Below are 27920 nucleotides of genomic sequence, written 5' to 3'. Positions count from 1 at the left end.
ATGAATATGGGGGTGTAGTGTCAGATAGGTCCTAATTTCAAGGCACAGGAGTTGGGAATGGAACTTCCCCTCTTTGTGGAACAGGAAATAACCCTCCAGCCAGGGCTGGGACAACTTCCCAGACTCTCAGTGATGGAGCCTGAATCTACTGACATTTCATTAATTACCACCAACCCCAATCTTTGTGGCAACTGTAAACTTTATCAGTGATGATTTTGTACTCTCTTCTAAGTCATGGATAAGAATGTTAAATAGCACAGGGCCAAGAACCAATCCCTGCAGGAACCTGCTAGAAAGAAATCCACTCGATCATGGTTCCCCATTTACTATCAGAGTTTTTAATCCATTTAATGTATGCCGTGTTTATTTTGTATCATTCTAGTTTTTTTTAGTAAAAATATTGTGCTAATCAAGTCATGTCCCTTACGGAAGTTTAGGTATATTACGTCAATACTATTAGCTGCAACCAAATTTTTGATCTCATCCAATAAGGGTTTCCCGTTAGTTTGATAGGCTCTATTTTCTCTAAACCTTTGTTAATGGGCACTACAATTCTGACCTTCTAACTTCTATTCTTTATGATTGACTTCCCCTTTCTTCCATATATTTTATTTGGAGAGTGCTTGGATTCCTACCAGGGAGCCACTATCAGGGTCCAGAGACAGCCCCATCTCCTATATTAAGCTCTGGTTAGTAGCTATGTGATAAATGTGAAGACCCTGCTTCTGTCTGTCAGATGGGAGACACAAAGGTTCTCTCTTTCTACCCTCTGATGCCTCCTGGCTGCTGTAAGCAAGGTGGGGTGGGACTCTGTTAACATGTGCCTCCCGGAGCTTCCATTTCCCTGGTGCTGCTGTTCCATGAATAGTAGGGTTGTGAGTGGGTCAGCAGGTACTGAGTATTGGACTCCTGCTCTTTCAGGGGCCGGTGACCTTCGAGGAGGTGGCTGTGTATTTCTCCAGGGAAGAGGGGACTCTGCTGGACCCCACTCAGAGAGCCCTCTAAAGAAATGTCATGCAGGGGAACTATGAGACGATGGTCTTGCTGGGTAAGGATTCCTGTCCTTTCTGTTCTTGGAAGGGGAAATGAAGAGTGAAGGTTCATGCCACCCCCACAATGCCATCTGTACCCTGTCCTGTTTCAGCATCACCCCAATAGGCCAGTAACATACATACTACCAGAGACCCTCCTCTGCTGCAGAACACTTTGGGAACAGAGCACAGGAGCAGCATCACACAATGTCAAATATCTCCTCTTTACTCAAGTAAAACTGGGGTTAGGTCCAGCATAATGAACAGAAGCTTCCTACCCCCAGCCTTCTCTCAAACCCTGAGCCTTCTCTACCCAAACCAGAATGTGCTTGAGGTGTAACAAGCAGGCGGCTGGAGTCAGAGCTGCCAGTCCAGGGTTACTTATCATACAGACACTCAGTGCATCCTTGAACGCTGGCTGGGAGTATCCAGACAGGGGAGCTCCAGCAGCAGAACACTGAATCTCACCCAGGATTACAGATGACACAACTCCTCGCTGATCTGGATTGCACCCCAGCATTTGAAAATGGCCTAGGTTGGTAGTGACATTTCTTGAGACATGGAGAGTCTTGCTCCCATATCACCAGGTGTAATAAAAATAACAGGAAAGGCCAAATATGAAAAACTGATTGTTCAGCTTGCTTTTGACCTGCATCATATTTTGCAATATATTCCAAATAAGGAAATTAACGTGCAACGTATGTGTCATTGTTTGTGGTTTTAAGCTGTAAAAGGCTTGTGTGATTTTTAGCTCGGGAACAGTATTCCAATAGCTGTCGCCCCCTGCGTGCTTGTAACCAAGAAAAGAGCCTCAGGCTGAGCTGATTCAAATATTAATCCTGTGGTCGTTTTCCACAACAGCCTCAATAGGTCCCTGTGATGGAATGTAAGGCTACATCTAGACTACCCACCGTATCGGCGGGTTAAAATCGATTGCTCGGGAATCGATATATCACGTCTCATCTAGACGCCATATATCGATCCCCGAGCGCACTTATATCGATTCCGGAACAACACCAACCCCAACAGAGTTGCTGATTTGACAGGGGGAGCCGCGGACTTCGATCCCACGCGGTGAGGATGGGTGAGTAATCCGATCTTAGATATTCAACTTCAGTTACGTTATTCACGTAGCTGAATTTGCGTATCTAAGATCGATTTCCCCCCGTAGTGTAGACCAGCCCTTAATGTCTTCACACCTTCCCCCTGCTGGAGAATGGCTGTTTGACCAGCTGTTTGCCTTGCTGTCTCTGAGGAACTGGTCTGTGGGTGTTCCCCAGAACTGTAACTTTTTCAGTAATATCATACTGTAAAATCTCACAATTTTACATGCAGTGTTACTACACATTTTAACAGGAGGATAATATTCAGTAGGATATGCGTTTTCTAATGGTACCTCACAAGAAAGACTGGGTACAAAATTGATCATAATTTTCTAGAAGAGTGAACACAGGGGTACAGATTGACACAGTGTCTGTGTGTGTGTTCCCAGCAGATATGTGGGTATTTCAATCCCTCATAAGCACAATGTTTGGCATCTTCAAGGACCTGGGGAACTGGTCCTGGGAATTCACTAGTTTAGCAAGTTTGAGACTGCATGAAATTGTGAGGCACTTTGTTATTAATAATAAAATAATATAATCTGATAAAATTGCAATGAATTATGCTAGGTATGCCATGTAAAGTGTCAGTGAAAATGTTATGATTTGCCAAGTATGATAATTTTGTTTCTATGTTTCTATCACCTTTGTATTGTGAGTTACAGATATGTAAGGTATATCTGTATTTCCAGACTTGTGCAGTTTTTCTGGGTGACACCCCCAGACATATTGGCATCAACATTGCCTAGCATGTTTGATGGCCCATTGAGGGTCATCAGCTGTACAATGAACCTATGGACCAAGGGGATACACCTATTGAGTCAGCAAGACATGCCGGGGTTTGCCTGTGTAATGAAACCTCCAAAGCTTTTCCATGCCATGTGCTGTGAAGCTTGTGTTTGGGACACAGGAAGTACAAGCCACATGGCAAAAGGAATATAAAGCGCAGCTGCATCATCTCCATCTTGTCTTCAATCCCCCTTCCTACCTCTGGAGCAACTTCTCTACAAACTCAACCCTGGAACAAAGGACTGAATGACCCATCCAAGCTGTGGATGCATTCCAGACAGACTTTCAAGCCAGCAACTCACCAATACTGCTAAGAACCTGATATATGCATTTTGGAATGTATCTGACTGCTTTTCCATTTAACTTCTTTCTGTCTTTCTTTCTTTTAAACCTTTAGTTTAGATGCTAAAGAATTGTCTGGAAGGATGGAATTTAACTTCATTCTTTCATTTGTTCTTTCTTCTAAACATTTAGTTTAACTGCTAAAGGATTGGCTGGCAGCATGGTATTTTGGATGAGATCCAAACCTGGGTAATGTGGCTAACCTTCTACCCACCCACTTACTGGATCCAATTAGGATCACTCTCCTGCTGCCCTCTGGCCATGCTGTATCACAGTGAGCAGAGTTTTTAAATAACCTTTCACTGTACGGGACCTAGTTGCTGATTAGGAGTCAGAGAACTGTCATGCAATAAAGGGGGCCGTGTGATTTCTTTTTTCAGAGTCTCGTTAACCAGTGTGTGGGATCAGAAGCACAGTTTGTGACTGGTCAGTGAGTTTAACTTCAGTGTTAACCACCAGTTTGGGGAGCATCTGCTCTCCCTTTTTCAGCCTGCTCTGACCTTGGCATTTTCAGTGAGGACTGCCCCAGGCACACTAGGTCACACTAAGCACTGAAGATAAATTAATAGAATGTTTTTGATGATCAAGTTGTATGAAATCAACTGAACTCCTTTGTTTTCTTTCATCTGAGCGGAGTTTCTGGTTTTCCAATGTGATATGATCTCCCAGCTGGAACAAGGGGAAGAGCCATGGGTCCCAGAGCTCCAGAGTTCAGAGGAAAGAGAGATCCTGAGATCTCCCTGCACAGATGAGGAAACATTAAACCAACTCAGAATCTGTAAGTGCCTGAAGGAAACATCTAGGATGCCCTACAAAGCTCTTGGGAAGTCTCTCAGTTCATTATTGTCCTTAGCAGGGGTCGCATCCGCAGGGTAAATATAGCTCAAGGCTTCCTATAGATGCTAGCAGACACCGGGCAGTAGCTTTCTCCCTTCCTCCTGTGTAGTTGGATGGGATGGGAAGGCTGAATTGATCCCCTCCTCTCTCCTGTTGGGGGGAGCTGAGTTCCTGATTTTTATTTGACCTCTCTCCAGCACTTGTTTTGGTTTGGCCTTCCCCTTTCCATCCCTGTTTGAGGTTTCTGTCTATCACAGCAGGTGATGCAATGACGTGTGAGGTTCAGCACAGACCAGAAAAAGAGCAGGGAAACCAGCCAGGGGAGAAAATGGATAAATTTATTTCCTGTCAGGGAACTCAGAAGGGCCTTAAGGAAACCAGAATACAGCAGGAAATCTGCAGGGAAAAGCAAAAAAAATACATGTGCTGAGTGTGGGAAAAACTTCACTTACAGATCAGGCCTTTCTCAACATCAGAGAATCCACACAGGGGAGAGGCCCTGTGAATGCACTGAGTGCGGGAAAACTTTCAGTAGCAGCTCACACCTTATTCGGCCTCAGAGAATCCACACACAGGAGGGATCCTATGAATGCAGTGAGTGCGGGAAAACTTTCAATCGCAGCTCTCACCTTATTCAGCATCAGAGAATCCACACTAGCAAGAAGCCCCGCGAATGCCATCAGCAGGCCTGCACAACTCGTAAAGCGGTGATGTAGAGAAATCTCTGTATTAACTATCTCTATAAATCTTTATAACGTTGCATTGTGTTATTTTGTATTAAGTATCTTTCTGTATTAAGTATCTTTATGACATTGCATCCGGCATGATGTTATTTTGTAATTCATGTGACTTGGCATTGTGCCTCTCTATTTTCATACAACTTTGTATTAGATCCCTATATAGAAAATTGGTAGAAAATTTTATATCAAATGTTATAGCCCCTAAGGATAGTATAGTTAAAGTAAAAGAAAACATGTGCCTTTTTGCTAGAAGTAGAATAAGATCTTCCCCCGCACTCTGTAATCAATATCTCTATTGACTGAATGAGGTGTGAATGAGTGAGGCTTGGAAGACACCCACCTCCAGACAGCTACAACAGTTGAAGAGGGAATGGGAGCCAGAGCAAAGGACAATACAACTTGTCAAGTGGGCCCAATAAATAAGAGTAGACATATTGATGGCCTCAGTGATTAGAAGCATGCACCTTCTTTAGAAAACACCCTCTTTGAGCAGCATTGGGACAACACCCAGAGAAAAGCAGCACAAAGACCAACGGACGCAGACCCAGATTTTGAATCTGGTCTAGATTTGCACAAGAGGGAAGCTGCTATAAATGCGAGGTGTCTTGCAGAAGGACCCCGGATCTTGTCTTGTCACCATCGGACCATCGATTTGGATCTGTAGAAGCCTGGCTCCACCCCTCCCCCATCTAACTCACCAGGCCAGTGCAGTTAAGGGGAGCAACTAGTTGGTAACAACAGCAAGACGGAGTGTGTTTATGTCTGTGTGTGTGCGTGAATGCATGACTGTGATATATATCTCATGTGCATATCATAGAGTATTAATTGATACCTGTATTACTAATAAATGTGGCATTTTGCCTTAATCCCCCTGAAAAGTTCCTGTACAGTACTTTGAGAACAACAGCGATGGCCACAATACTCCAAAGAAAACAGCTGAGGACCTAAACCCCCCGGCCCTGCGGAAACACCCCCCACTCAGGACCTCCCGGCCTGGCGGAAACACCCCGCCCAGCCCTGCAGAAACAAACCCTCCTTCCCCAGCGCCGCCCCACCAAAACAGCTGTGGGTCAAAAAGGAAGGTTGGTGGTGGGGAGGTGTTACTTGATGTTAAATCAACCAGGGACTCCCAGCCAAAGAGGTGGCTGGGAGCCCTCAGGGTCAAATTAAAGGGCCTGGGGCTCTGACGACTGGGGGAACCCGGAGCTTTTCAGGGCTGGGGCAGGGATTTAAAGGTCCCAGAGCTCCTGCTGCTGAGGGGAGCCTGAGCCCTTGAAATCCCAGCCTCACTCCATCCCCTGGAGCTGCCGCCAGGATTCAAAGGGCTCTGTGCTGCCTGCAGCCACAGGGATCCCTGAGCCCTTTAAATCTCAGCTGCTGCCAGGATTCAAAGGGCTCTGGGCTGCCCGTGGCGGTGGGGAGCCCTGAGACCTTTAAACCTCAGCTGCGGCCGGGAATCTCTGCGAGCAGCCCAGAACCCTTTGAATCCCGGCCGCGGCTGGCAGGCCGGCTTTAGGAAGTGCGGGGCCCAATTTGAACATTTTTGGCGGGGCCCCGCAGGGATGATTGGGGAAAAAAAAGCCTTTCAGTTCTTAACAACCTGTTCTCTATAAAAAGTTCTGCCACAGTATGTATTTTTTGTACCAGTAGGGTTACCATACGTCCGTATTTTCCTCCCGGATGGCAATTTAAGAACCAAAAAGCCTGACATGTCCGGGAAAGTACAGATGTATGTTAACCCTATCTAAAAGTTCTTTTTTAAAAAGATGGGTCTGAACTAGAAATGAGCTCTGCCACTCCCTTAGGGTGTGCTAGGGTGCACATGTGTGGGTCCCAGCTGCTCCCTGCCCATCTCACTGAAGCAGGTGTGCAGGGTTACTTCCCTCGGAACTGCAGGGCACCAGTGAACATGGGGCTGGCTGGAGGTGGGAGAGAGGGAGGATGCGAGAGGTAGGGTCTGGCTGCAGGCTGGGCAAGGGGTGTGGGGCAGGCTGGAGACAGGAGGTGTGGGGTGGGCTGGCTGGCTTCAGGCAGGGCCACAGGGAGGGTGCGGCATGGGTTGGCAGGGCTGGAGACAAAGGAGTGCGGGACTGGCTGGCTTCAGGCAGCGGGGTGCGGCAGGGATTGGCTGGAGACGGGTTGGTGCAGGGCTGAAGGCAAGGCAAGGGGTACGGGGTTGGCTGGAGACAGGGCAGGGGGTGCAGGGCTGGTGCGGGCAGGGCAGGCAGTATGGCAGGGGTTGGCTGGAGACAGGGCAAGGGGTGCAGGGCTGGTGCGGGCAGGGCAGGCAGTGTGGCAGGGGCTGGCTGGAGACAGGGAAGGGGGTGCAGGGCTGGCTGGAGACAGGGGTTGGTGCAGGGCTGAAGGCAAGGCAGGGGGTGTGGGGCTGGCTGGAGATGGGCAGGCTGCAGGCAGGAACTGGTGCAAGCAGGGCAGAAGGTGCGGGGCTGGTGCGGGCAGGGGGTGCAGCAGGGGCTGGCTGGGGACGGGCTGGCTGCAGGCAGGGCAGAGGGTGCAGGTACAGGGGGTACAGAACATCCTCTATGGGGAGTGCCTCCTCCTCCTCCTCCTCCTCCTCCCCCCTCTCCCACTAGGGTAGCAGCAGCAGCCTGGGGCTTGGGGGCTATTTCAAGGGCCCGGGGCGCCCCTGCCTCCACTGCCCCAGCTCTGTAAATAGCCACGGGAACCCTGGGGAAGCGGCGGGGCTCCAGTGGCTATTTAAAGGGCCGGGGAGGTAGAAGCAATGGGAGTCCTGGACTTTTTAAATAGCCCCCAGAGCCCCGCAGCCATACCCCAGGGCTCCAGCAGCAGGGTTCTAGTGGCAATTTAAAGGGCCTGGGGTTCCAGCCCCTGCTGGGAGCCCCAGGCCTTTTAAATTGCCCCCTGGGGAAACTGGGCCACCCTGATACAGCGCACTGGCTTTTGCTGGTACTGGGGCTTGGGTGCGGGGTCCTCTTAGGAGCGAGGCCGATTCAAGGGAATTGGTTGAATTGGCCTAAAGCCAACCCTGGTGGCTGGGATTTAAAGAGCTCTGAGCTCCCTGCCCACCTGCCCAGAGCCCTATAAATCCTGGCCGCGGCTGAGATTTAAAGAGCTCTGGGCTCCCTGCGGCTGCGGGCAGCTCAGAACCTTTTGAATCCCGGCCGCTGCTGAACTTTAAAGGGGTTTGGATTCCCCGTGGCTACGGGCAGCCCAGAGCCCTTTGATTCCGGGCTGCGGGACGCACAGTGAGACTGCACGGGCCGCACATTGCCCGCGGGCCGTATGTTGTGCAGGCCTGGCATGGAGGGGCAAAATAGGTAAGAAATTTCCGTGGCCTGTCACTAGCAAATAGTAGCCACCATGGATCCTGCCAGAGGTGGCTACTTCTTAGCACTGTGGGAAGCAACCCTTCACAGAGACCATTTGTCTTGTGGTTTGGGATACTTCTCAAGACATGCTGCACTCAGAGTGACCCCCTCATCCTGTGCCAGCTGGAGAAAAGAAAAGGGGCCAGCCAACTCTCCCACTACCAGCTGCGAACCACTGATCCCCAAACAGGGGGAGGCCTCTGACTTTGATGTGTATTAAACATCAGGCTGGTCTCTTTCTTTGGCAAATATCTAACAGAGCTAAAAGAGGGAACAAATGATCCTCAAAGGAGAGAGGAAAGACAATCACTGGGAAATTTAATCCCCTGCAACATCCAGAATGGAGAGCGACTCAGGGCAACAGGTTCCCCCGAAAGAAGAAGTATTTGGGATTTGGAAACATAAGGAACAGCACAAAACTTGAGAGGATTGTTAATTGACATTTGATAATGACACAGAGGGAAAACCTGAGCTTTCAGATCAGTGTTCAGAAATGAAAGACAAAGGGTGGAAATCAAGAGATTTTGGATCCATTTTGCAAATTATAGAGAGGAAAGTGGAAAATCAGAGGGATTTTATATCAGTTGTTGATAGGAGGTAGAATCTGAGTGTTTCACATGAATACTTGATAAATGAATAAAGAGGAAATGGGCAACATTTGCAAACATTTTGTGTTCAATAATCTGAGAAAAGGTGTAAATCTGAGATTTTCTTATTATTTTATAATTAGAGACAGGAAAATCTCAGGGCATATTCAATTAGAAATAGACAACTAGAGAGAAGTGAGGCAAATGTTTAGGTTATTTTATTTGAATCTTTGAGATTTGCAAAGAAATTGTGTCACAAACTGCATATTTGATAACATGAGAGGAAAACACCAAGATCTGAGGGGAGAGAGTCACTTTCCTGTCAGGGCCCAGTGCTCCCTCCCCCTCCCCCTCCGGGGTCTCTCACTCACTGGGGGCTCCAGGCGGGGCTGGTGCGGTCAGAGCCTGGGGCTGCCTAGGGGGCAGGTCCCAGCTGGAGAAAGCCCCCCCCCCGGCCAGGATAGGAATGTGCTACTGGTAGCAGCCTGGGGCTGGACCCACTCTATGGGGGACACTTGCTCCCCCCTCCCCTTCCTGGCCCTTCCCACGCCCTGTTGCCAGCAGAGAGTGGCCCCCCCAGCCCAGCCCAGAGGTGTCCCTGTCTCAGGCCCCCCCCAGCCTCTGCCCATTAACCCTCTGCGCAGTTCAGAAATCACTCGGGGGAACCATTTCCCACTTACACAAGGACAAATCACTGCAGGTGAAAATGGGGGGAAACACCCCAAACCTGAGATCTGAACTGGCCATTGGCAAAGGGGAGAGAAAATGGGGCACAATGGGGGGAGGGGAACAGGGAACTTCTCAGGGGTTTGAGGGAAGGGGGTGTCACCCTGGATGTTGCTTGTTGCTCTCTAGGGAGAAAGGGGGCAGGACAGGAGAGGAGGGGAGTCTCCACGGAGGGGGCAGTGGTAATTCCGAGAGGATCTCAGCCCTCCCTTTTTCTCCCCGCTCCTCAGGGGTCACCTGCTCTTCTCCCCTCGCCCCCCGGCCATGTCCCGGCTGCACAGACATTTTCCATCCATCCCTTTCCCAGGTCTCCCCCCTCCACAGCCCCCGCCCGACCCCACGCAGGGGCTGCTAGGTGTAATGCATGTTCAGTAGGGATTTCTCCCCTACTAATGCTGGGGTGTCCTTCTCCTATAGGTTAGTCTACTAATGATCTCATCTTGGTGCCATGTGTGTCAGTTCATTGCCATGGCACTCGTGTGCTTAGACATCTGAGGATGCTCTATAGAAAAGCTCCTTGAGTGGGGTGATCCACAAGGAGTAGTTCAAAGCTCCAAAGTGCCTGGCCAGGGGCAGGACATTGGCACAGCAAGGGAGGGGTGTGGCAGTGACATCACAAAGGCCTTTTGCAGGACCTCACACTATTGGTCAAAGACTATTGGTGAGCAGGTGGTGACCTCACAGAGAGATCCTGACATCAGTCAGGGGCCAGGGGATAGGGAAACCTCAGAGACCCCTGTGGCTTTGCTTCAGCAAGTCTCCTTCTCCAGGTCTCTGTCTGAGGACTGAGAGAGTATTCGGGTTCACGGACGTGAGCGCCAGGAGAAACCTCTTTCCAGTTTTCTCCTTCCCTTGTAGTGATTTTACTAGAAAACAGCCGTCCCTGTTTAGAAGGTAAGAGCCTCCTGGAGGTGTGAAACCTGTTCAGTCTGATCCATCTGGTGAGAGTTGAATTCTAGGCATGGAAAACATGAGCTTAAGGAGGCAGAATTTTATTCCGCACCTGAGATTTGGCCCTTAGAATCATGGGGACATTAGGGTTTGTCCTTTGTGTTTCACCTTTTCCTCCATCCACCTGTCCCTCCCTCCTTTCTCTTCATCTCTTCTTTTGTCCTTTCTCCTGTTCCCCTCCCAACACCAGGACGAGTGTGTGCGTGTGTGTTGCGGGGGAGTGCTCTGCAGCTCTCACTGTGGGAGTTCCACCCAAAAATGTGAGGCTGAAATAGTGCTCAGGCAGTCAGGGCTGGATTAGTCTTTTGTTGGCCCTGGCACCAAACATATTTGTGGACCCCAGTGTAGTCACTGTGGGCTCCGAGTGTGGGCCTGGTGGGGCAGTGCCATTGGTGCCTTCGTATACCCGGTACTGAACCTTAGAGACATTTTTCATTTTGATCACACACCTCTCCATGACTATATGCATTGCCATACACAGCTCCCTCAGCCCGCGGGTTTTCTTATTGAGCTGTACACCCATGTGGGTTTACCAGTGTCCACAGTGAGCAGAACTTTCATAGTGACCAAGGAAACTCCCCACAGATTTATCTCTTTCCTCATTCAGACCAGACACCTGATCAGTTCTGACAGATCCTTCCCTCAGCCCCCATCCTGCCTTGTGAGCAAGCCACCTGCAAACACCATTTCCCCAAAGTGAGGACTTAGCCCTTGGGAATCTGAAGACACCAGCGTCTCTCCCTCTGCTCCCATCTACATGCTAGTCTGCTACCTGGTCACCACAACCTCTCCCTATACTTGTTTCCTTTCTACTTTGGACATGCTCCCAACCAGCTGGAAGCTCCCTCTGCAAGCCTGGCCTGTTCCCGCCTTCCCTGCTCCCCCGACATTCCTTTCCTACTGATGACCTCTGTTCCTTGAGGTTAACTCCAGTGTCTTTAGGTGCTCTAGCTTAATGGCCCCAGGAGTCATAGAGCCACTTGTAGTTTCTCTAGCTACAGCCATGGGGCAACTGCCAGAGGCCAGCCTTAGACAGCTGCAGCTACTAGTCGCAGGAGCGGAGGCAATGCCAAGGCTGAGCATGCTTGAACCTTGCAAGGGCAGCACTAGGGACTCTAAATCCTCAGCACTGGCCCTAGGCAGCTGCAGACTCTGGAGTTAGGCACTTTCCTCCTCTAGGTTCCTGCATGGTTACAGAACTGCAGTAAAGTGGAACAATTTTCAGCTTCTGTGATTGGAAGATGTCTGGATCCATCTAATAAGACTGTCCTACATAAATGAGGAAAGTTGAGGTGCCTTTATTATTCTTTTGTTCCATTCTTTGTTTCTACGGGGAATTTGCCAGTGCAATATCACTGTCTTCCTTTTAAACAAACAAAACTAAAAAAAAAAGTGTAATGGCTGTTGAAAATAGCAATTCCAGCCCTCGTTAGCACTGTGAAGACCCCAACGTTTGTTGCTCAATTTTCTCCTACTTTTTCTACAGTAAATGACAGTGGATCAGCATATTTGATTTGGGAGAAATGAAGTAACAGCTGCCCAAATTGAGCTTGAGCTCTCCTGGTTTTGAGGTGTTCAGATCTGGAAGGCAGGGGCTAGATTTCCTTTCTGAATATTAGATACATCTGGAAAGGAAAAGTCAATTTCTGTTTTCATGGCTCAGAAGTGGAAATCCTCCTGTCCTGTATCTGAAGCTGTCCAGGTCCAGTAAAGCCTCCCCTTCCTTACTTACCATTTTACCTTCTGGTGGGGTCCACATACCTCCCTTGCCCAGCTTCAGATAGAGAGGGGCCCTGTCCAGTTAGTCCACCCAGTTCCATCTTTGGGGGCTGCCAGGCGAGGTCACACCAGCATCCCCTAAGCCTGTCTGGGGAAGTCTTCTGAGGGTGCTACCTGGGCCAAAGCCTTCTACTCCTTGGTCACACCTCTTCCCTATTCACAGGCGGCACCCCCTTCTAGCAGTCAGCCCCTCAGCCACAGCAAGCTGCAGCACATGGAGTCTCACAGCTTCCCCCCTCCCTTTACTGTTGATAGCTGCCAAGGGAATGCTGGGAAATGTTCCTTCTCTGCTCCAAGGCAGGGAGCTGGTCAAGGAACTACAGCTCCCTATGGGGTCTCAGCTCCCCTACTGAATCCAGGCTGCTCTGAGGCTTCCTTTCTGCAGAGGGAAGGAAGTTACTGTTACAGGTCCCTTCAGAGCTTGGGCCTAGCACTATGGCACCATGTCAAATCCAGTACTGCTCCCAACTCTATCCAGCTCTGCTGCTGGTAGGATCCTTTTCCATTCTTTTTGTTTCCTGCCTCTCCTCCAAGGAGAAGCTCTGCCTTGTTCCTGTGTGGGGAATTGAACCCAGACTGCCTGGGTGAAAACCAAGAATCCTAACCACTAGACCACATGGGACTTCCATAACACATTTACATGTTCATATTCAATTAAACGTAGCCATTCAAAGTAGCCATTTAAAAGAAGCCATTCAAAAAACTTCAAAAACAGACTTCAAAGAGAAATTGCAGAGTTACAACTGATCTGCAGACTTAACACCATTAATTTGAGCTTGAAGAGGGACTGGGGGTGACTGGCTCACTACAAAAGCAATTTTCCCTCTCTTGGTATTGACACCTCCCTGTCAATTACTTGGAGAGAGCCACATCCACCCTGACTGAATTAGCCTTCAACACTGGTTCTCCCCTTGTATGGTAACTCCCTTTACATCATGTCACCGGACTCCTCGTTGTTTTTGTGAAATAAAAGCAAAATGCACTCTAAGCTGATCTTAACCCTTTCAATGCCCTTACAAACTTAGATGCTTCTCGCCACAGGCCGGTTGGTGGCTTTTCAGCCAGGCTCTCCCCTTTCGTCAGCGCTTTAGTTGCTTGGTGTGGGGGTGTCTGTAGATGTAGGTGGACGAGAGGGACAAAGCATGGCAAATGTCTCTGCTTTTATCATGTCCTTTCTTCCCTCTAGGCTTTGCTCCCCCTTCAGAGTCAGGTGAGCATCACTGCGTCTCTCCAAGCAAGTCTGAGCAATTCCCCTGGGGTGTCCTCTTGCAGGTAAGTGATTGCACTGTAGCTCCCTTGCTGAACAATGGCTGTTGATGGGTTGTTTGACATCCTGTCCGGGTGTTGGTTACTTTCCTTGCTGTTGTCACTGGGGAGCTAATATTTGGCTGACTCCCCCACCTTACAGCATAGTGATAATCACACTGCACAATTCTCATAACTTCATATGCATGAATGGTAAACATCTATGGGTAGAGAAATGACTTTCAGCAGATCATATCCTTTCCCCTGATACCTTACAAGGCATGCTCTGTATATAAGATCACGATTATATGAAAATGAGGAATATGGGGGTTACAGCACACTCCCCCAAAGGTACAGAATGTCACAGTGAGATTCTATTTTCATTTGTTATGTAACAGCATTAAAGAGATCCAGTGACTGACCAATGGCATTTTCAAGTGCTAAAATAGCAAGTGCTGTTGGTCTCTCATTGACCATCAGGGACTGAAGATACGGTTTAATGAGCCAGAGCTTCAAGGCGAGGGTGGCTCTGTCCACTGCCTTCTGTTGCGCTGCTGGGCACCAAGTCCCTGGTGGTCAATATGTGAAGCTGGGAGAAGAGAGTGGGGTGGCAAGCGGTGGTAGAACTTTTGCCACCAGGGTCTAGCTGTCTAACTTCCTCTTCGTACTGCTGGGCCCCCGTTGCCTTCAGGTAACACAGGAACTAAGGCAGGAATAGGGTGAGGAAGCAAGTAAAGCCGAGCAAGGAAGGCAAAAGTTAATCTTATCTTCATGGGCAGCTCGCAATGACATCCTTTTTCTGTGCCACAGCTGACAACAACATCCCAGACAGAAAAGTAACAGGCCAAAAAGAAACCTAGCAGCTGCTGAAACAGTTCAGTTGGGAGCGTGCTAGACTAACAGGCTCTTCTATCCTCCTTTATGCACGGGCGGGATGTTTTCTGAGAGTGCAGCAGTTCCTTTAACTGCCACGAGTCCCTCATTTCAGGCTATGCAGCAGGAAAAGACAGCATGGGCTTCTGCACCGAGTTGGGCCACCTGACCTTTCATTCTTCTTTTGCTCTTTGTCAGCAAGGAGAAGAAAAAGAAGCTCTCCCTCAAGCTGGAGTCACACGGGCGAGGTAAGGACGACTTCCTGAGTGCTGGCTCCAGTCCTCTGCCCTGTCAGCTGACCTATCGAGGGGCTACCACCACATTCTCTAGATTTGTCCATCGGTCTGTGCCAGAGTGAGTAGCAACCCAGCAGGTGGAGCTTCTGTAGTGTAGTGGTTATCACGTTTGCCTAACACACAAAAGGTCCGTGGTTGAAAACCAGACAGAAACATGCTGGTTTCCTTTTCCCAGATCCCCTTGTTGTTCAGAAAGGCCACTTCTCCTATTGGCCTGTCCCTGGGATAACTCCAACCCCTGCATGACAGAGGATGCTGACAGCAATGGAGAAAGCACCTTGGTGTCAGGCTGGAGAACCTAGAGTAGTTAGGCCAGTCACACTGGTTCTCCCCTTGTATGGTAACTCCCTTTACATCATGTTCCAATATATATTTATGCCTCTATCTGCAATTTTCACCCCATGCATCTGAAGAAGAGGGCTTTTTACTCACGAATGCTTGTGTCCAAATAAATCTGTTAGTTCTTAAGGTGATATTTATTCCAGTGCTTAACCACTCTGACAGTTAGGAAGTTTTTTTTCCTAGTCTCCATTCTAAACCGCCCTTGCTGTAATTTAAGTCCATTGCTGCTTCTCCTATCCTCAGAGGTTAAGAAGAACAATTATTCTCTGGCATCTTTGTAACAACCTTTTAGGTACTTGAAAACTCTGATCATACCCCCTCTGAGTCTTCTCCAGACTAAACAAACCCAGTTTTTTCAATCTTCCCTCAGAGGTCATGTTTTCTAGACCTTTAATCATTTTTGTTGCTCTTCTCTGGACTTTCTCCAATTTGTCCACATCTTTCCTGAAATGTGGCGCCTGGAACTGGATACACTACTCCAGCTGAGACCTGATCAGCGTGGAGTAGAGCGGAAGAATCACTTCTCGTGTCTTGCTTACAATACTGCTGCTAATACATCTCAGAATTATACTTGGTTTTTCTGCAACACTGTTGACTCATATTTAGCTTGTGATCCAGTATGACCCCCAGATCCCTTTCCATAGCACTCCTTCCTAGGCAATCATTTCCCATTTTATATGTGTGCAACTGACTGTTCCTTCCTAAATGAAGTACTTTGGATTTGTCCTTATTGAATTTCATCCTATTTACTTCAGACCATTTCTCCAGTTTGTCCAGATCATTTTGAATTTCAGTTCTATCCTCCAAAGCACTTGCAACCCCTCCCAGCTTGGTATCGCCCGCAAACTCGATAAGTGTAAGAGAGAGACTCTGCTAGTGGGAGGGTTTCACCATGTCTCGGAGGGTTACATCCTGGTAGGAGGGGGCTAGGCCTGTACTGGAATAAGGTCACTCTGTGCTTCACAGAGTGGCAGAACCTAGAATGTCCATTAGCAGGGGAAAATCCTGGGGGGAATCAACATGTGGAATGGACAAGAACCCCATCTGAATTCTCTCACATAGCCCTTCTCGCCCTGGCAGGCTACAGATTAACGTTCGAATTTTGCTCCAGATCATCCCATCCTCCCAGGAGGAAAGAAATGGCTGTAATGGAGCTGGCTCAGGTAAGAGATTATCAGGGAGCTGGTGGTGAGTTCTGCTTGAAGGGAGAGGAGCAGTAAATGCATAGGAGGGTGGGAGCTGCTAGAGGTGGTGGGAGGCAGGAAATATCTCGGGTGGAGAAAGGGAGGGGACGGGATGTCACAAACCTGCTGAGACTTGTGTAATCTAGAGTGTAATGGGTTGTCACCTCAGGGTGCAGTCTGGGGAGCTTCTGGGAACTGCTCTTCCCTCTAACCCTCAAGCCCAGCTGGCCCTTTTCACACTTATTTGCTGGAGATTTAGCATTGTTATTACCCAGTAGGACAGCAGGTGGCGCCATGCATCCAACTAAGCTACCTGAGTGCTTTACCTAAGGCACTCAAGGAGAGAGAGAGAAGACAACAACCAATTTCACAGCGATATGTGTTAGCAAACAGATCAAAGCAGATTACTTAGCAAATAACCAAAAACTCAAGCTTAATATACTAGATGGATAGAATTTGAATTAGCAATTTCTCATCCTGACTGATGATAGAAGCAGTCCACCAAGTTTCCATATACAAGCTAGAAATCCCTTTACCCTGGGACCAGCACTTCTCCCACTTCAGTCTTTGTTCCTCAGGTGCTCCCAGGAGTTCTCTTGTGTGTGGAATGGGGCCAAGAGATGATGACATGCCCCACCTTATGTAGCTTTTCCATATAACGGGAACCCTTTGTTCTAAACTAAGTACCCAGTCCAGTTTGTGGATAAATATAGGTACCAAAATGAAGTTCATTGTCATGTGGTCTGGTCACATGCCCTAGCATGCCCTGCTAAGTCATAGTAGCCATGACTCATAGGCTGGCTGAAACATTCACAGGAAGGCTAAGCTATTCCACTTAACATTGTCTTTGTTGATTAGCCATCAGCACTGTCTGGCTTCTCCATTGTTGTACCTGAAAGGCTAGTTGTGGGTGTTACCCAGAGTAAGCACATTTGAAAGACAGATACAGAGTCAATATCCATAACTTCTGATACAAACATAATCCATGCACACAGGTAGGATAATCATATTCAGCAAATCATAACTTTTCCAGTGACACCACACGACTCATCTTGTACAAAATGCCTCATAGTTATATCTTAATCATATTCTAATCCTGCCACTAAGTTGAATACTGGCTGTAGTGTGAGATAGGTCCTAATTTCAAGGCACAGGAGTTGGAAATGGAACTTCCCCTCTTTGTGGAACAGGAAATAACCCTCCAGCCAGGGCTGGGTAAAATTCCCAGACTCCCACTGCTGGAACCTGAATCTACTGACACTTCATTAGTTACCACCACCCCCAATCTTTGTGGCAACTGCAAACTTTATCAGTGATGATTTTATATTTTCTTCTCGGTCATTGATAAGAATGTTAAGTAGCACAGGACCAAGAACCAATTCTTGTGGTAATCCTCTAGAAAGAAATCCATTCGACCATGGTTCCTTCTTTAAAGTCCCAGTTTTTAATCTATTTAATGTATGCCGTGTGTATTTTGTATCTTTCTAGTTAAAATATTGTGCTGAACCAACTCATATGCCTATGTATATTACATCAGTATTATTAGCAGCAACCAAACTCTTGATCTCATCCAATAAGGATATCCAGTTAGTTTGATAGGATCTATTGTGTCTAAACCTTTTTAATGGGTACTAATTATATTACTCTCCTTTAATTCTTTATTAATTGAATCCAGTATCGACTGCTCCATTCTCTTGCCGAGTATCAGTTTCAGACTAACACTCTTGTAATTAGCTGGGTCATCTCTTTTATAGTTTTTAAGTATAGGCACAGCATTAGCTTTATTCCAGTCTTCTGGAATTTCCCCAGTGTTCCAAGTCCTAATTAAAATCAACATTAACAGTCCTCCACACTCCTCCACCAGGTCTTTCAAAACTCTAGTTATCTGGACCCACTGATTTAAACACATCTAACTTGAATAGCTGCTGTTTAATGTCCTCGTGAGTTACTGTTGGAATGGAAAGACTGTCGGTGTCAACATCTCATGATACGAGTTACATCATCTGTTTTTCTCCAAATCCAGGAGAGAAATATTTATTGAACACGTTTACCTCTTCTGCACGAGTGTTGATAATTCTGCCATTTCAATCTAGTAATTTACCACTATCATTGTGAAGATTAATTTTGTACTTAATATACTTTTTAAAACTTTCTTCTTATTTTCATTGGTTGATCATTGATTTCTGATAGCTTCCCTTACCAATTTTCTACAATTCTGACCTTCTAACTTTTATTCTTTACTACTGACTTCCCCATTCTTCCATATATTTTATTTGGAGAGTGTTGGGATTCCTACCAGGGAGCTACCAGCAGGGTCCAGAGACAGCCCCATCTCCTATATCAAGCTCTGGCTAGTAAGTATGTGATAAATGTGAAGACCCTGCCTCCATCTGTCAACTGGGAGACACAAAGGTTCTCTCTTTCTGTCCTCTGATGCCCCTTGGATGCTCTAGGCAAGGTGTGGGTGGGACTCTGTTAACATGTGCCTCCCGGAGCTTCCATTTACCTGGTGCTGCTGTTCCGTGAATAGTGGGGTTCTGAGTTGGGCAGCAGGTACTGAGTGTTGGACACTTGCTCTTTCAAGGGCTGGTGACCTTCGAGGAGGTGGCTGTGTATTTTACCAGAGAAGAGTGGGCTCTGCTGGACCCCACTCAGAGAGCCCTCTATAGGGATGTCATGCAGGAGAACTGTGAGATGGTGGTCTTGCTGGGTAAGGAGTCCTGTCCCCTGGGTTATTAGAAGCTATGGGGGCTCTAAAGAACCTGAGTAGTAATAACTTTACACCTTTATTCATCATACAAGTTTTGCAGGTTTCCTTGCCTCCCCCCTCCTTTTTTGCGTTATCTCTCACCCACCAGTATAATTTTTGGACATTTGCCTTTTTCGTGCTGTCAGTCATTTTAAAATTGCATTGAATGTATCCTTATTGGCTACATTAATAACTGTAGCTTTCATGCCTTTTCCTCATTTTAATAGGAAAATATGCTGACTGTAGAATTCTAAATTAAGTAAATAGGTGTATTACTCATGTGTGGCTTGTGTGACAGTCAGATGAGCTCCTCTTTTGATGGGAAAGTGCATAATGTTGCCATTCAGGATCTGATGGGTGAAGGGAGAACAGAGGCCTGGGAGGGGAGCAGAAGAGATGCCCTATACATGCTCTGAGTGTGGGAAAAGCTTTAGTCGGCACTCAGTCCTTATCTCATTGTAGAATCCACACAGGAGAGAAACTCTGCACATGCTCTGAGTGTGGGAAATACTTCAGTTATAGCTCAGCCTTCATCTCACATCAACAAATCCATGCAGGAGAGACACACTACACATGCTCTGAGTGTGAGAAAAGCTTCGGTTATAGCTCACACCTTATCACATATCAGAGAATCCACATGGGTGAGAAACCTTATGGATGCTCTGAGTGTGGGAAACGCTTCAGTCAGAGCTCAAGCCTTATTAAACATCAGAAAATCCACATGAGAGAGAACTATAATAAATGCCTTGACTGGGGCTGGCCAAAGAATTTTTTTTTAAATCACATTTGCTAATTCTCACATAGTGATCTTTGCACCAACTTCTCCGTGGTGTCTCAGCTCCCCCAGTTGAGTTGCCTGCTTCTGCCTTTTGCAGGCTACCCTCTGTTGGGGTCCGTCCTATGATCTTTTCTATCAACTCCTGTCCTTTTGAGTCGTAGGATCGTGGGTCCCTCCAGCCAGGAATGTTCATCAGCTCCGGGTCAGGGGGAGAGGAAACTATGCTGCCTGTAGAGTTCTAAATTGAGTAAATAGGTGTATGACTCATGCATGGCTTATGTGACAGTCAGATGAGCTCTTTTGATAGGACAGCGTATAATGTTGCCATTCAGGACCCCACAAGTGAAGGGAGAACAGAGCTGTGGGAGGGGAGGAGAAGGAGGGAGGAGATGCCAGGACATGGGAAGGGTGTATGCAGGGGTAGAACTAAGAACCAGCAGGGAGGGAGGAGTTAGTGAGAGACAAGGAGAGAATACAAGAAGCTGCCAATGTATTGGGATGTGGTGACAGCTGAAAGTAATGGGACAAAAGGGAGGGGAGTGTAGAGGAACAGCACCCAGAAAGTGGGCTGGGTGGATCAGTGAGAGGGAGCAGAGGTTTGTGGGGGGGATCCCAGACCTTTAACCTCGAATTCCTACTGAAGCCTTGTTGCTTTAGAGCCCACACTCCAGTTCTATTTCTGTTCAGTTTCACTTCATTATATATTTTCCCCCAAATATTATTATTTTAATTCCTGACCTCCATCTCCCACTCATTACCCCCTCCCCATATAACCTCCCCATCTCTATGCACAGCGACCCTGGCCACTGACCCTGAGTCCTTGCTGCATTCCTCTCTCCCATAGGAGGGCCGCTACCCGGGCACAGATGGACACTTTCTTGATGATGTCAGAGGATGGTAGTATAGCCTGTACAACTTTTACACCTATAAGATTTTGTATTCTGAAGCCCTTCACGCCAGTTGCACTTATCTCTGTACGCTGATACAGTCTGTACCCTAGTGCTCCCTTCCCAGCTCTGATGACGCAGAGCATTTACCCCATGTTCACTTTCCCAGGTCTGATGGCGCAGAGCCTTGCCTGTATCCCTGTTCCCGTTCCCCCCCCCCCCGCCCCGCCAAATATTTGACATTGGTGGGGCCTCATCTGGAGTACTGTGTCCAGTTTGGGGCCCAACACTACAAGAAGGATATGGAAAAATTGGAAAACTTCCAGTGGAGGGCAACAACAATGATTAGGGGACTGGAACACCTGACTTCTGAGGAGAGGCTGAGGGAACTGGGATTATTGAGTCTGCACAAGAGAAGAATGAGAGAGGATTTGATAGCTGCTTTCAACTACCTGAAGGGGGGTTCCAAAGAGGATGGCTCTAGACTGTTGTCAGTGGTAGCAGGCGAATATTCAACCATGAAAGCTTATGCTCCAATATATCTGTTAGTCTTAAAGATGCCACAGGACTCTCTCTTGCTTTTTACAGAAATGAGTGTTTCACAACTACAACTATTGATAAGTGCTTTCTTGCCAGACAGGCTGCTGTCAAACTAAGTTTTCTTTAACCATCTTAAGATCTATTTCTTTATCTGGTGGTAATGGGTGCTGTACGGACAGGATCGTCCTCTCAACAGCTCAATAGCACCTTATTTCAGTGTGACTGGTTTGGGATGGGGCGATATGACCGTACACTTCCCAGCTTATGGCTTCTCCTGCTGTTTAGCCAAAGGCCTTATCCTAAGAACAAGGTCTCAGACTATCCTAGTGAGAGAAGGCCCATACACAGGCGGACTGTGATTTTGATTCTTTGTTTTTATATCCCTGTAAGTAGCTAAGTGATAGAAATACACCTAAGTTCTTAAAACATAGGCTTTACAGACAGGCCTGAATATCTCATTCTAACAGTGGGTTCTACCCATTTCCTGATTCTGTGTCTGTCTTGTCTATTTAGATTGTAAATTCTTCAGGGCATGGGCCATCTAATATTCTTTGTACTTTGCCTAGCACAACGAGGACCCAATGTTAGTAGGTCCTTAGGCACTAAGATAATGAATATGATTTATAATAATAATAATAACTCTTCTACCACTTTGAGCCAAAGAAGCTGGCCTTGGGATGTTGCTTCTTAAAAATGACCTGGGGTTAAAACCATGGAATATTCCTTGTAACAAATATCCCACAAATTCCACTGACCTCCCTGGTTTTCTTTGCCTGGAGTAGGGTTCCCAAATTCCAAACCTGATGTGATCTCACAGCTGGAACGAGGGAAAGAGCCGTGGGTCCCAGACCTCGAAGGCTCTGAGAAAGAAATGCTCCTGAGAACTGCTTTCACACGTGAGGAATTGGTTAAACCAACTCAAAAACTTTCTGGGAATGCAGGAAACATTTGGGATGGCTTACAAAGACCCTGTGAGCTCTCCAAGTTCAGGATTGTTCCCTGCAGATGTGTAATCATTATGGCAGGTGTCACTCATGGCTTCCCTCCTATTCTTACTGACAACTGTCAGCAGGTCCCTTCCCAATCTCGCTTTCGCCTGAGTGTTCTGGTGAGATGCAGACCAAAACTGATCCCTCCCTCTCTCTTCTGTGGGGAAGGGTTTGGGAAAAATCAACTCCTGATAGGTTTGATCTCTCCCACACACATTTTGGTTTGTTCATCTCTTTTTCCATTCCTCTCTCTGAGATTTTCTTTCTTTCCGGTGCAGGGAGTGACCTATGTCTGGATTCTCTCTGTCTCCCATCAGGTGATGGGATGGTGAGTGAGAATGAGGAGCAGAAACCCCAGCAGGAAGATGCTGAGCAAGTAGAACCACATGGAACATTATCAGGAAGGTACAAAGGCAATGTTTCCAGAAGTTGTGCACTCCCAGAAAAAGCCAATTCTTGTGAAACTCAAGAGAGGCCAGAAGAAAACTTCAGTAGCCACTCAGCCCTTATAACATGTGACAGAATCAACTTGGAAGAGACACGCTACACATGCCATGAATGAAGGAAAAGCTTCAATTGGAGCTCTGCCCTTATCACACATTAGAGAATCCACACAATGGAGATGCTCTACACATGCTCTGAGTGTGGGAAAATCTTCAATCACAGCTCTACCCTTATCACATATCGTAGAATTCACACAGGTGAGATGCCCTACACATGCTCTGAGTGTGGGTAAAGCTTCAATCAGAGCTCACACCTTATCGGACATTGTAGAATCCACACAGGGGAGACACCCTACACATGCTCTGAATGTGGGAAAAATGTCATTTGCAGCTCACACCTTATCAGACATCAGAGAATCCACATGCGGGAGAAGCCGTACACATGCTCCGAGTGCAGGAAAAGCTTCAGTCGAAGCTCAGACCTTATCAAACATAAGAGAATCCACACAGGAGAGACATCGTAAATATGAGGCCTCTACAACTCATAAAGCAGCGAGGGCCATGTTGCTCTGAAGAAAAAAGCTGAGGGCTGAAACCGCCCGGCCCTGCTGAAACACTCCCCCCCCAGTGCCGCCCAGCCCCACAGAAACACTCCCCACCAGCACCGCCCAGCCTCATGGAAACAAACCCTCCCTCCCCAGTGCCGCCCCACTGAAACAGCTGTGGGCCGAAAAGGAAGGTTGGGAGTGCCTGCGTGTGATACTTTATTAAGAATTTTTCAATTAAACAATGTTTTAAATTATTTTAACTTTTTATGAATTATGTAAAAATGAAAAACACCAGTTTCCCTGAAAGAAAACATTTGTACTTTTCATAATTACCTTGCAAATTTAATGAGACATAGTGCATCTCTTTTTGGCAACAAGCTTGTCGTATTCGGGGGTCATATTTGAAGTGGATATTTTCATAATGTTTTACAAATGGTTGTCAGTCAGAGAAGAATGTTGCTTGTTTTTATTCATGTTCGTGATGGGAAATGTTCACATATGTAAGTGCTTCCAAAAATGCTGAACGTTTTCAGTGCAACATCGATAAGATTTTTTAATTTTTCATTGTCCAGACTTTTGTAGAAGTCCCGCAGGCTGCTTTCTCTGTGCTTATTTCAGTAAACTGCCGAACATTGAAATTCAGTAGCCTCCAACTGCAAATCTAGTGGCAATTCCTCTGGATCCACAGAAAAGGGATCTTCAATCAGCTTCAACTGGACGTCGTCGTCTTAAGACAAAATAAGTCTTCTGTCAAATTTTTCAATCAAAAGATTAATGTGCTTTTGTCAAGGTTTTTTCCCCCCACCTTGAACTTTACAGTATAAATGTGGGGGACCTGCATGGACTCTTCTAAGGTTAATTCCTAGCTTAGATCTGGTAATGCTGCCATCAGCCAGAATATAGTGTCTGGCACACTTTCTGTTCCCCCAAAATTTTCCCTGGGGAACACAAATCCAAACCCCTTGGGTCTTAAAACTAGGAGAAATTAACCGTTCCCCTTCTTTCCCCTCCCTGCGTTGCCTTGAGAGGCTTCATACCAATCCAAACTCCTGGGATCTTAAAACAAGGAGGAATTAACCATCCCCCCTCCTTTCCCCCGACCAATCCCTGGTGAGTTCAGACTCAATTCCTTGGATTTTTAAACAAGGAAAAATCAATCAGGCTCTTAAAAAGAAAGCTTTTATTTAAAGAAAGAAAAGGTAAAAATTATCTCTGTAAAATCAGGATGGAAAATGCTTTACAGGATACTCAGATTCATATAGACTAGAGGGACCCTCCCCCCCAGCCTGAGATTCAAAGTTACAGCAAACAGAGGTAAAAATCCTTCCAGCAAAAACGCCATTTACAAGCTGAGGAAACAAACATAAGACTAATCCCCCTTGCCTGGCTATTACTTACTATTTTGAAACATGAAAGACTGATTCAGAAAGATTGGGAAAGCCTGGGTGTACATCTTGTCCCTCTCAGTCCTGAGAGCAAACAATGAACAACACAAAAAGCACAAACAAAGACTTCCCTCCACCAAGATTTGAAAGTATCTTGTCCCCCTATTGGTCCTCTGGTCAGTTGTCAGCCAGGTTAAATGAGCTTCTTAACCCTTTACAGGTAAAAGAGACATTAACCCTTAACCATCTGTTTATGACATGCCCCCCAAATCTCAGACAGTGTGGAACCACACTGGCGGTGATTTCTTCCTAGAACTTTAGAATAAACAGATTAATAAAACACACGCACCTTTACATATACTAATAATTACGTAAACTACAAGACTTTTCACACTTTAAGGACAATTTTTAACCAGTTGATTCTGGGAAACTTTCACAGGAGAGTGCATCAGCTACTTTGTTAGAAGCTCCTGAAATGTGTTGAATTTCAAAATCAAAATCTTGGAGAGCTAAACTCCGTCGAAGCAGTTTTTTGTTGTTTCCTTTGGCAGTATGAAGCCACTTTAGCGCAACATGGTCGGTTTGTAGCTGGAACCTCCGTCTCCAAACATATGGGCGTAGCTTTTCCAAGGCATACACAATGGCGTAGCATTGTTTTTCACTGATTGACTTTTCCTCTCAGACAGTTTCTTGCTGAGAAACACGACAGGATAGAAGTTTTAATCTGGTCCTTCCTGCATTAAAACTGCTCCTACACCACGCTCAGATGCATCTGTGGTTACTAGGAATGGTTTGTCAAAGTCTGGGGCCTTTAGCACAGGGTCAGACATGAGTGTCGCCTTAAGCTGGGTAAAGGCCTTCTGACACTCATCAGTCCACTTAACTGCATTTGGCTGGGTCTTCTTGGTCAGGTCTGCTAGTGGGGCAGCGATTTGGCTGTAGTGTGGTACAAATCACCTGTTATACCCGGCCAAGCCTAAGAAGGATTGGACCTGTTTCTTTGACTTTGAGACAGGCCACTTTTGGATAGCATCTACCTTGGCCTGTAAGGGGTTTATTGTTCCTTGACCCACCTGGTGTTCCAGGTAAGTCACTCTGTTTTGGCCTATTTGACACTTATTAGCCTTAACAGTTAGTCCTGCCTGCCTGATGTGCTCAAAGACTTTTTCCAGGTGTTCTAGGTGTTCTGCCCAGGAATCAGAAAAAATGGCCACATCATCGAGGTAGGCAACTGCATATTCTCCCAGTCCTGCTAGGAGACCATCTACAAGTCTTTGGAAGGTGGCGGGTGCATTTCGCAGCCCGAAAGGAAGCACATTAAATTCATACACCCCTGCATGGGTGATGAAGGCTGACCATTCTTTGGTGGGTTCATCTAGTGGTTCTTGCCAGTACCCCTTGGTTAAGTTTGTGGTAGAGATGAACTGGGCACATTCCAATTTCTCCAATAGCTCATCGGTGTGTGGCATTGGATAGTTGTCAGGATGAGTTACAGCATTTAGGGTATTTTCCCATCTGGTTTGGGTACTAGTACCACTGGAGATGTCTATGCACTGGTAGAGGGGCGGATTATACCCATCTGTAGCATGTTTTGGATCTCCCATTCTATAGCAGCTTGGGCATGAGGAGATACCCAGTAGGGTTGGGTTCTAATTGGGTGAGCATTACCTGTGTCAATGGAGTGGTATGCCCGTTCAGTCCGTCCTGGGGTGGCTGAGAACAATGGGGCGAAGCTAGTGCACAGCTTCTTGATCTGTTGCTGTTGCAGACGTTCCAAGGTTGTGGAGAGGCTCACCTCTTCCACGCCACTATCATTTTTTCCTTCGTAGTAGACACCTTCAGGCCACTCAGCGTCATCTTCTCCCTGGGCTGTAAACTGACAAACCTTTAAGTCTCTGGAATAAAAGGGTGTGAGAGAATTAACATGGTATGCTTTAGGGTTGAGGTGGGAAATGCTATGAGATAGTTAACAGCTCCTAGGTGCTCTTGGACCGTGAATGGCCCTTCCCATGACGCTTCCATCTTATGGGCCTGCTGCGCCTTCAAGACCATAACCTGGTCTCCTACTTTGAAGGAACGCTGTCTGGTATGTTTATTATACCAGGCCTTTTGCTCTTTCTGAGCATCCTTTAGGTTTTCTTTAGCAAGGGCTAAAGAGTGTCGGAGGGTGCTTTGCAGGTTGCTTACGAAGTATAGAATGTTAGTTCCTGGAGAAGGCGTAAAGCCCTCCCATTGCTGCTTCACCAGCTGTAATGGCCCCTTAACCTCATGGCCATACACAAGTTTGAATGGTGGAAACCCTAAACTGGGATGTGGTACAGCCCTGTAGGCAAAAAGCAACTGCTGCAACACTAGGTCCCAATCATTGGAGTGTTCATTTATGAATTTAAGTATCATGGCCCCCAAAGTTCCATTAAACCTCTCCACCAGGCCATTGGTTTGATGGTGGTAAGGGGTGGCAACCAAGTGATTCACCCCATGAGCTTCCCACAGATTTTTCTTGGTCCCTGCCAGGAAATTAGTTCCCGAATCTGTAAGGATGTCGGAGGGCCAACCTACCCTGTCAAAAATGTCTGTTAAGGCCTGGCACACAGTTTTAGCCCTGGTGTTGCTTAGAGCTACTGCTTCCGGCCATCAGGTAGCAAAGTCCACGAAAGTCAGTACGTACTGCTTTCCTCTGAGTGTCTTTTTTGGGAAAGGACCCAGAATATCCACAGCTACTTGCTGAAATGGGACCTCAGTTATGGGGAGTGGCTGGAGAGGGGCTTTGACCTGGTCTTGGGGCCTTCCCACTCTTTGGCACACCTTACAAGACCGGACATAATTAGCAACGTCCTTGCCCATCCCCTCCCAGCGGAAAGACTTCCCCAACCTGTCTTTGGTTCTGTTCACCCCAGAATGGCCACTGGGATGATCATGGGCTAAGCTTAAGAGCTTTCCCCGGTACTTAGTTGGAACTACCAACTGTTTTTGAGGGTGCCAGTCTTCCTGGTGTCCAGCAGAAAGAGTCTCCTTGTATAAAAGTCCTTGTTCCACAACAAACCAGGATCGGTTAGAAGAGCTGAGAGATGGTGGGGTGCTCTGTGCCTCCGCCCAAGCTTTCTGAAGGCTGTCATCTGCTTCCTGCTCCGTCTGGAACTGTTCCCTTGAGGCTGGAGACACCAGTTCCTTCTTAGACTGTGGACTTGGGCTTGGTCCCTCTGGAAGCGATGTAGGTGATGGGGTTGTTTTCGTTGATGATGAACCACTTTCTGCTGGTGCACTATGCAATATTTCAGGCTCTGGCAGAGCCTTTTGGGTAGGGTTGTCTGCTGCTTCTGCCAGTTCAGGCCCACTGGCGCCCTCTGGCATTGGGGTTGGAGATGGGTTTGCAAGCACTGGCGTCAGTGCTGGCAATGGTTCTGGTGCTGGTTGCTTTTCCAGTTCCAG

General features: G+C 47.1%; 2 protein-coding genes across 2 annotated transcripts in view; both read left to right on the top strand.

Moving 5' to 3' along the window:
* Positions 1-4374: 4374 nt before the first annotated feature.
* LOC127043052 (zinc finger protein 3-like) lies at positions 4375-19714 on the top strand (the record flags this gene model as incomplete). Its single annotated transcript, XM_050936753.1, has 2 exons — positions 4375-4772; positions 19411-19714. Coding segments are annotated over 2 exons (702 nt in total), but the record flags the coding sequence as incomplete, so codon positions are not given.
* Positions 18762-27920, top strand: part of LOC127046670 (zinc finger protein 436-like) — a 545929-nt gene continuing 536770 nt past the window's right edge. The window contains exon 1 of the mRNA XM_050944141.1: positions 18762-18776. The gene's annotated coding sequence lies outside the window, so the exon portion shown is untranslated. The remainder of the gene's footprint in view (positions 18777-27920) is intronic.

Source organism: Gopherus flavomarginatus, chromosome 1 (assembly GCF_025201925.1).
Source record: "Gopherus flavomarginatus isolate rGopFla2 chromosome 1, rGopFla2.mat.asm, whole genome shotgun sequence".
NCBI classification, from domain to species: Eukaryota; Metazoa; Chordata; order Testudines; family Testudinidae; genus Gopherus; species Gopherus flavomarginatus.
Note: the sequence above shows the minus strand (reverse complement) of the source record. Positions and strands in the feature narration are given on the sequence as shown.